This window comes from Phoenix dactylifera, unplaced genomic scaffold (genome assembly GCF_009389715.1).
Source record: "Phoenix dactylifera cultivar Barhee BC4 unplaced genomic scaffold, palm_55x_up_171113_PBpolish2nd_filt_p 001820F, whole genome shotgun sequence".
Lineage (NCBI taxonomy): Eukaryota > Viridiplantae > Streptophyta > Magnoliopsida > Arecales > Arecaceae > Phoenix > Phoenix dactylifera.
The window spans coordinates 4,805-15,049 of NW_024069113.1; the positions used below are offsets into that span (position 1 = coordinate 4,805).

General features: G+C 34.9%; 1 protein-coding gene across 1 annotated transcript; it reads left to right on the plus strand.

Annotated features, from left to right (window-relative positions):
- The first annotated feature begins 293 nt into the window (after positions 1 to 293).
- Positions 294 to 6,894, plus strand: LOC103709944 (DNA-(apurinic or apyrimidinic site) endonuclease, chloroplastic). Its single transcript, XM_039122853.1, has 7 exons — positions 294 to 466; positions 583 to 630; positions 1,801 to 1,881; positions 4,380 to 4,539; positions 6,016 to 6,136; positions 6,256 to 6,332; positions 6,423 to 6,894. Coding segments are annotated over exons 2-6 (369 nt in total). The 5' UTR covers positions 294 to 466; positions 583 to 624; the 3' UTR covers positions 6,257 to 6,332; positions 6,423 to 6,894.
- The last annotated feature ends 3,351 nt before the right edge of the window (positions 6,895 to 10,245 follow it).

The window sequence follows — 10,245 nt, forward strand, 5'->3', positions numbered from 1 at the left end:
AGATCAAACCTTACCATACTATTTGCATCTCTACCTACACTGGCAAAACTAGACCCTCTAAGTGACCCATCACATTGGAGCTTAATGCAACTGAGCTGTAATCCTGAACTACCTCTAAATATGGTCTGTACCAATTTAGGTCCTTTTCACATCTCAAGATCTTACCTTTTTCCCCCCATTTCTTGTGTAGAATACATGACCTCTTTTATTATTTTTTCCCCCATTTGTTGTATAGAATACATGACCTCTTTTATTATTTTGTGCATACAAACATGGTCATATCATAACATGAATTTGGTGCAAAATTACTCTTCTTTCAAGACAACAGATAAAGCCAATTTCAGTGAAGTATGGACTTGGCATACCAGATCATGATAGTGAAGGGAGGCTTGTTACAGTGGAGTTTGATTCATTCTACTTAATTACTGGATATGTGCCTAATTCTGGTGATGGCTTAAGAAGATTGGTAAGCAAATTCTTTTTCATTTTTTTTCAATTTATTTTGTTTTTATTATCCAGTTATCTCTGTTTGATAATATTTCTTTAATGCCCTGACCCTTCTTCATTATGTCTTGGTGCTAGACTTACAGGGTTAAAGAATGGGATCCATCTCTTAGCAATTACATGAAAGTAAGTGTGCTGTTGAGGTGTGCTAGTATTTTTGGTGAACTCATTTGTTTAATACTCACTCCATAATGAAATTAAATGCTTAAAATATTCTATACAACTCAGTACCAGGTAATAATGAACATAAGGAAAAATAATCCTATATTGATAAAATGCCATCTTCATATCTGTTTTTAAGACTTTTGGAGTCGACAGTGATATGAAAATTTGAAGAATAATACTAAAACCTGACCCAGGCATTAATTCTAGTAAAAATGCTTTCGGTAGTAATGAGTGTTAAAGCATCTGCAAAACTCAGAAAAATAGTAAATTTCTCTGAGACTGACTAGTGACACAAGGAGCATGTTAGTAGCAGGATCATAATTTTGGATACTTTGTGCCCGACTTTGTCGAAACTAGAATGGGCATACTTGTTTTGTTTGTGCAATTCTTGAGTTGTTCGAGACCTTGCTAACATATATGAGTCAACTAGTGTAACATAATATGTACCATACTTTATTGGGATGATGCTTAATATGTTTTCAAGGAAAGATATAAATGTGTCAATGGACATTCAGAAGATCTATTTGAAGGTATACTTAGAAAAGATATATCTCTTATTGTAATAATATTCTTTGAAATAAAATGATGAGTATGTAATTCTCAACTTTTAAGGTGCATATGCATATTAGACAATGAATCCTCTTATGTATATTTTATTTTATTTTTTTGATCACAAATCAGAGAGTATACATGCATCTTATGTAATGACAAATTTCACAAAAACAGCTAGTTTCAAAGTTTAGAGTCTGGAATATGAGCTCACTTGTACACCTAGGTGCATATGGATTAGTATTGTAATGCATTAATTTATACCATCTTGTAAGTCTGTACTAAGTTAATCCATTTGGTATATCACCTTCAAGATATTTACTTTATATTGCGTCCAGTCAATGGTGTCATACGTTCCATTTGTCCCAATATACATTTTAAGTTTGATTTCCTAGGTCATGTTTCATGCTTTTGATTGCATACACCTCTATTTATTTATGGAATCTGCAGGTTGTGGAATTTACTATGTCAAGGCATCTGAAATTCGAAATCATATAAGACTTCCATGATAGCAGCTAACTTGATTCTAATTAAGAAACAGAATGTAAGTTTATGATGATAATTCCTTCATTTTCTTTGCAGGACTTGGAAAAATTCAAGCCTGTGATTTTAACCGGTGACCTGAACTGTGCTCATCAAGAGATTGATATATTTAATCCTGCAGTAAGCAATTCGTTGGTTTCTCAACCTTGATTTCTAACTTTGATAGTGGTTCTATCTTCTATGCTATTAAATGTTTCATGATGATTTATAGAATGCTTAGTTTAGGTTATGAGACTCACCATTTTATATTTCTCATTCCCTTATTCTGTTGGCTTCAAAATGTCAAGCATGCTAGTATCTAAAGGATGTATGACTACCACAAAAACTACCTCTTTTGAACCACCTTCCCCTTAGAAGCTACAGAATATGGTGGCTTGGTGCATCTTCATAGAGTGCTTGAACCACATTGGATCAATGATTATTCTGATTAAAAAACTTCAAACATTCTTTTTTAAACTTATTATTTCTGTCATTCTTTCTCAAGGTATCTCCTTTAATGATGAAAACACTAGTACAAAAAATTATGGAGGTAAGTTTCTTTTCTTTCCCCAAACATGAAAGAGATTAGCTTTTTTCTGAAGCTTAGAAAGAAGAAATAAATGAAAACGAAAAAGAACATCTGAGCAGTTAATTTCTTAATCTAAAATGAAGCATTTGCTGAATCAAAAAGATTAAAGGAATCTATATTAAACAGATATTACATATAATTTTACTGCATTAAACAGTTATGACAGTAATATCAAATGGTGCTGGCACCTAGATGATGGTAAAGTATATAAAATCTAGAAACATGGTCAACTGTGTTCAGAATGATACCAAGCTAACAGTATACATGAACTCCAGAACCAATATTATGTCTTAAGAAACCTAACAAGTGCAGGAGCAATTGGCTATTAGTCAAGTGAGCGTGAAGTATCATATTAGCGATGTACTTATATGTTTGTCTAAAAAACACAAATAGTTGAAATATTTCATGTCATCTCTACAAATGCTCCTTGGCTTATTTATCCTACTAAAAGAATTTTTGGTGATAATTTTGCTATCTTTAGAATGGTTTAGCGTAGAGGAGAGGCATGAAATTGCATGACAGAACAGTACCAGCTCTGCATTAAATCAGGTTCTAGAATTGCTTGATTGAATTCAATTGGCTTGTTTAAGATGACTCAATGCAGATGACATACGGACGAGGTATTTGAGAGAGGTTTAGAGGAAACTACATAAAAGTCTTATTAGGATGTATGCGAAGAGTTGCAATGTTTTAAGCTTAGTTTTTTGTTGCATAGGATGACCAATAGCTGCATGATGATTATCTTGGCAACTGTGTTGATGGCATCCAATGAACATGATGCTTATTGTATATGTAAGGACCTAATACCTCAACTAAAAAGGCTAGCTGGAAGATATTATTTGGGTTCCTTAGTCCAAGTACCCAAGATCTTCCTGGTGAATAACCAATGTGGGATTAAACACGCGCCTGTATAGATCCTCACATACTCCTCCCATTTAAGTTGTGGTGTCCTTCCTAGGCTAAAGATCCAAATCCATTCAAATCCAATCACAAGTACTTCTAATCCAATTTAGATCCGTGCTGCAGTATCTCCTAGTCTACATTGGCTGTGGGCTGGGTCCGCTTTGATATCATTTGTAACGACCTAAGACCTCATCCAAAAGGCTTGCAGGAAAATATTATTTAGGTTCCTTGGTCTTGTATAAGTACCAAAGATCTTTCTGGCAAATAACCGATGTAAGACTAAACATATGCCTGTACGGGTCCTCATAGTATATTAGCAGCCACCAATTAAGCTTTTTAATCGAGATCCAACCATCAAAGATATTATTGAACATTTATCATGAGCCTAAATGTGTATGGTCATCTTGGTGACTGGATGGAAGGTCTCAAAGCAACTTTGGCTAGTCAGTAGAGTGATGGATGAGGATCCATGGAAGATGGTAGTCAGCCAAGTTAACCCTGGTGGAGGGACATCTAGGGGGAGCATATGTATGGGGGGGGCTTCCATCTTTGCTGCTGTGGGTGCCAGAGAAGCCAAACCGAGCAGCCTTCTCCTCCCCTTATTTTTTTCTCTTTTGACTGGATTGGATCCATCAAGTCGAATATCTGATTTTAATGGAGTCTGATAGGGTTGATCTTTGATCAATCTGTTAGGTTATTTGGATCAGACCACACAAAATATTTTTGATAAAAGAATTGGGCTCAGATCAACCATCGTTGGATCCAAATTCAGTCCATATATTGGCCTTAGTTCATAGCTTTGCTTTCTAGGATCATCAGTTCGTAAAATGCTGGTTCTATGGGCTTAAATCTTAGGTGTCATCCAAAACAATGAGTACAGATCAAGTTATAACGAACTTAGGATTTAATCTCAGCTTTAAAGTAGATTTTTAAACTAATGACTTATTATCATAATTTTTATTTATGGTATCATTACTATCCATAATACTTATTCATGAGATGAAGCATGAGAAAATACTTTATCTTTAGGAGAAATGTAAATGATGTATCTGTGGATTGTTCCATTCAATATAGCATTAATTGTTGGAAATATGATCTCTTTTCGATGTATGTGATGATACTATCTATTTATAACATTTTATTCAAGGGAAATCGCAGAAGTGCTGGATTTACAGATGAAGAAAGGCAATCATTCGAGTCAAACTTTTTGTTGAGAGGGTTTGTGGATACCTTTAGAAAACAACATCCTGGTGTAGTGGCTTATACCTATTGGGGTTATAGGCATGGTGGGCGCAAAACCAACAAAGGTATTTCATTTCCTATAATGATTGTTTAATTTTCAATTTGTGCCTTGGAGGCACTTAACAAATATGCATTATTATAAATATTGCTGATAGGCTTGTTGCTCGATACTTCCGCACTTAAAATCTGACACTGTCCAAGTTTATTGTCTATTCCAATTTTGCCACAAATTCCTTCACAAATTCCTTCTTGTGGAAATTTGCAGAATGATTTTCTTTCTAGGGAAATTTGTATGAAATAATGTGTTTTTTGGAATTGACAAAAGTCTTTCTTAAGTTTAAAAATACAATTATAGGTCGCATTTCCATCAATATAAGCTTAAATATTTGTTTAATTTTGCTTTAACTAACCGAAGAACAGAAATGTTTTAGAACTCAAGAACAAATGAAATAACATTATAGATTGTCAACTAGAAATTGAGAGTTCTTCAAAATTCTTTAGGCTTTTCTGATACTAGGTTGTTATGATTTGATTATTTCAATTACCTATGATTTGGTGACAACCTGATTTCTTTTCTGTGAGTAAATTAAAGTTTTGGTCTGGATCTTGTTAAATAAATAGTTAAGGAGCAATAAGTGGCGAACAGATGACCCAAAGCATGACAACTGATAACATGCATCTGTCATTATAGTAGTTGATAGATGATCTAAAACAAAAAACTACTTGATCTTTCATTATAGTAATCAGTTCTGGCTTATCTTCATCGATAATCCCTTTTGTGCATTGGAGAAAGCTGATTATCATAGTTGATTCTTGACTGTGCTGAACTCTAATTTTTTACCTTATATGTAATTACTAATTAGCTATCTATTTTTCTTCTGAAATCATAACGGACTTTTTGCTCTTCCGATATTGTTGATCTCCATAGAGATATGATTAATACTTATTTGCAAGATAAATTTGAGCAAGGATTAAAATATGGTATATTGTACTTGTACCAGTCAAGGGTTGGCATGAGATGCACACTTGGCTTGCTCTGGCTTGAAAAGTACGAATTCTTAGTGAATTGAAAGTGTTTTATTTATTAAGGCCACCCTTGTGTATCTAAAAGAAGACAAGCAGAGATACTATTGCAAAAGTGCGGTATACTGCCATCTATAGAAGTTCATGCTTTTAGTTTGATTGCGGGGCTCTTTTATAAAATGTTTACCGGGTGACAAATGGAAAGCTTTTAATCATGGTTTCCTAGTTATGGTTTTCTTTGGTTTCCTTTTCCCCCCTTTTTATTCTATTAGTTTTGTTTATTGTTCATAATGTTTAGCTTCCTGCTATAAATTTACATGTTTGGCAAGAATGTGAATATGATCTGGACCTGTTTATACATATACCTAAAGGAAATACCGAAGTGCTGCTTGTTTTAGCTTTGTAGAGTCGGCAAGGTGTGATATAAGAACCTAATATTGATTTTTAGCTGATATTCCTTAAGATATGAATTTTTGATTTCATCTTGTTTATTTTTAATCTCATTGTTCATGTGTCAGGGTGGCGACTTGATTATTTTCTTGTCTCAGAGTCCATAGCGGATAAAGTATATGACTCCTATATTCTTCCAGATGTCATTGGCAGCGACCATTGCCCAATAGGCCTCATATTAAATCTCTAGTTACGTTGCCAGACCTTATTTATTTTCGTAAAGGCTGGATGTTATTAATTGGTGTTATACAATCTTTTTGTAATATAAGGGGATCTTAACTTGCTCTTAGGGGGCTTGATTCATGCAGGGTTTAGCTGAATTGGAGTGCCTGAACTAGAATCAATTAGGGGAAGATTCTGTACCGTGCTCTAACCCCATCCTCAGGTAATAATGGAACTGTATAGACTTTGTCATCATTGCAATCTATAGCTTTATTCTTTTGCCTTGCTTCAAACAATCTGCATTTATGTACAGGTTAACTTCTCATCATAGGCTAATGTATGCTCAAGTAAAAGTCGGCTTTTCCTTATTAAATGTCTGCAATTCCATCCTAGTGATGCAATTAGCATATGCAATTATCGGCATCATGTCAAAGCAATGCAGCATTGACCTAACTTTTGTGACCTGTGGTTAGACCTTGATGTATCTGGGCATTTGAAAATCTTTTTTATATCTTAAACAAGGAACCTGGGAAAATTCATATGGGTCGGTTGTATGCAAAAAGCATTCTCTGTAGGAGTAAGGATTTCATGTACAATGTTCCCTCCTTTAAATGTCAGCTGGCTTTTGTTTTTTGTTTTTTTTGAATTGTTTAATATTAGATGATCTTTTGCTTTGGTTTTGAAGTCATATTAGGTGCTTGTGTGGAATGTGCTCTCATCTATCTGGTGTGCATAGTTGCACCAGCTACATATATAAAAGCTCCAATTTTTCTTTCATTTTCTCATATGTACTCTCAGTTGTTTGTGTTACCCTTGAATGGAACATGAACTAGTGGTTTGTGTTATGCTTAAGTGGAGCATGGTCACCCATTAAACTAATCTCTTCACTACCTTGTAGCATAGCTAGAAGTAGGCTGTTCTGGTCTCAGAGTTGGTCTCTGCCAGGTACATGGGATACACCTTGTATTGCATTCCACCTTTTGCTTCATAGGCTGCGCTGTTGCAATCCAATCAACAGGAGCTTGGGAAGACAACTCTCAATCAGATTCACAGGCAACCGGAGATGTTGCTGGCTGTCTAAAGAGTTTGTTAAGTTACCTGAAGCTGTGATTTACTGAATCAATGTACAAATCAATAGTATAAAGGGATTGAAGAAAATCACATCAATGCAAAGCTTAATGTTCGTTGTGAACCAATAACTTCTCATTCTCTCTGTGCAAAGATGCTTGTATCTTTCAGAGAAAACAATTACAAACTCGTTCATATTTTCATCCTCAATTGTGTACATCACACTAATGCACATAGAGGTCATAAATATATTTCAAGACGCAAAAAATCATCAGCCTATGCAGAACCAGGTAGTGTTGCCCGTATCTTCTAATCAAGCAACTAAGAGGAAGGCTTGTCATGTCATGCTGCTCAATGCCAGGGCCTTCTTCAGGTGTTTCTGCGAGTTGTTTTAAGATCTCACCAATTGATGGCAAGTCAAGAATCTAATCTCTTATTAGGAGTTGGATATTGTAGTGAGCTATCTTGCAGCATACAAGGAGAAGACTCCTCCTCTTGGTCCGGCTGCACTGGTCCCTAACGGAGGCTTAAGCCTATCCTCACAGAAACTAATCTTGATGATTTATTCTGCACAACCTTGTATACGAACCATCTTTAGCTATCATGTTCACGTGAAAATTCATTGAATTCTGTAGCAAACACCAGTAGTTGTTGCCTATGTAAAGCTTGCCGTGCACTTCCACACAGGTGTGACTTGATTTAATCTAATTCAAAAGTTGATGCATCACACGACCGTCCTGACCGGTCAATATAAAACCAGCAATAATTCTCAGTCTTTATAGCTTCTATTTATCTAATCAGTTGCACTTCCTTCTAGCTACGTTTGATCAAGTATCATCAAATCTTGCAAACTCCCAACTTGTGATAGTTCAGAACATGCTGTTGTAGTATGTTCCTAATCTGGCTAAGAAATCTGCAGCTTCTTTCTTGTTCCTTAGGATATCATTTACATCATATTACAGTAGCACTTCAGACTAGGTTTTCCCTTTGATATTGTAATATCATATGGATAGCTTTCAGGTGAAAACCTAAAAATCTCTAATAACTTCAAAAGCCAATTCCCTGACAGACATCCGAGAGTCTACTGAGATGTTGATCACACCTGAGATACTTTGTGGCACTAATTGAGAGAACCAGGCTATGACATGTCCACAGAGTATCTTATGACCACAATTGCTTGGTGAGAGAAGCAAGATTTAAGACCGTAACCAACCTATATTTTTGAAGAAAGCCATGTATATGGTTAGACTTATGCTTTGCACTCCCACACCACATCTATTATATAAACCCTAAATTATTAATGCACCCAATTTGCTACCAATATGATGGCATTTGGTGACATTTGATTTTCCCTACTCTCTCTCTTGTTCAAACACCTGCTTCCAGAATCATGAAAGGACGGACTAGAAATGATAAAGCGCATGTTTTAGATAATTCAGCAAAATCGATGTCCATACAATTGGGATAAAAAAAATAAATATAAGAACAATAAGTTGTAAGGGTACATATACAATCTCAGAAAGCCCTAGCATGGTCAAAAATCTTCCAGTGGAATAAACAACTCTCGCTCTTTACAAAATCACAAATTTCAAGTTTGTAGGCCAAGAAATACCCGAGCCTGGGAAAACTTTGACTTCTATAGAGCAACTTGTGTAGGTTCTAAATTATTCTTTGCCCAAATATATGTCTGCATATTAAGATTCTTCATGTTTTAAATGATCTATCCATAAGGGGAAAAATGTAACATCAAAGAAAACAAATCATATCAATAATTTTAGTTGTCACTTTCAATGAAAAAAAATAGATAGATAATTTAAGCCTAAATTTGATGAATCAAATATATCCGGTATTTTTAGCTCTAACATTCTCTCCCAAGTTAAAAAGAGAAAAGCATTCCAAGCCATTAGATATAGGAGAGCATCCTATCCATTGATCAAATGTTGATATATGACTCTCTTCTTAAGCTTGTAGTTGGAAGCAATTTGGCATTATCTTCACTTTTCTTCAATTCAAAAAAAAAAATTCAAATTTCACCATTGATTCCTCCCTTTTCCAGCTATAAATAACCCCTTGGAGAAGAATTAGATCCCATTCTCCCATTTTAGAACCCTCTTAGTTCTCTTGATCTCTATTTTAGTCATTGATTTCTTAGCTTAAGCATAGATTCTCTTTAACTTTCTCTCCGCCCATCCCCTTCCCATCTTCCTCTATCATAATTCTATTAAATCTAGATATCTCAAATATAAGGAGTAGGCTCTATTTGAGATCCAAGAAAGGCTTAAAATAAAGAGGAGTCTAAGTTAGAGGAGATCCCTAAAAGGTCTCCTCCAAAAATGTGCAAGCAAGCTAAATCATGCCAATCTACCCCCATCAAATTCTTCCTTCCTTTATTTTATTTTATTTTTCTTGGCATGAATTTATGATCTCCATATATCATGTAATTGATTTGATTTTAATAAATTTTCTTGCTCATGGATGATAAGATTGCTTGTGTCTTTATTTTCTTATTTATTTCATCTTAATTCTTGCATCTTAGTTAACTAGATTATAGTACTTTACACCCCCCTCTTTTTTTTGTTAATTTTCAAAACATCTAAATAGACAAATAAAGTCCAAGCCCCCTTAATCTAACTCCTGAAAGCTCTTATACCATCTAAACCCTAATTGTAGCATTATTAGGTGTGCATGAGGTTTAAATTTTTGGTTTCTAGATACCAATCATCATGTAACTACTTAATAGGTGTATGGTGTGTATGCCCTAGGCCCCTCTGACATAAAATATATGCCTAGACCTATATGTCTAGGTTTAGATGGGTGCCCTATCTTTGAGCCTTTTCCAATAATACCTTCAAGTCTTACTTAGCAATTAGATTTCATGATCCTCTTCTTATCTACTCTTATCTTTTGATTTTTTAGCTTTTACTTATTTTAAAGAGCTGGTGATGACTCCAAACCTATCTTCTATGGACCACGGCCATGGTTTTTTTCTCTATAGATACTTACATCAATTGGATGTATGGAGAAGGCTATAATGCATGATCGATCATGGAGAATACATGGGCAAGCAA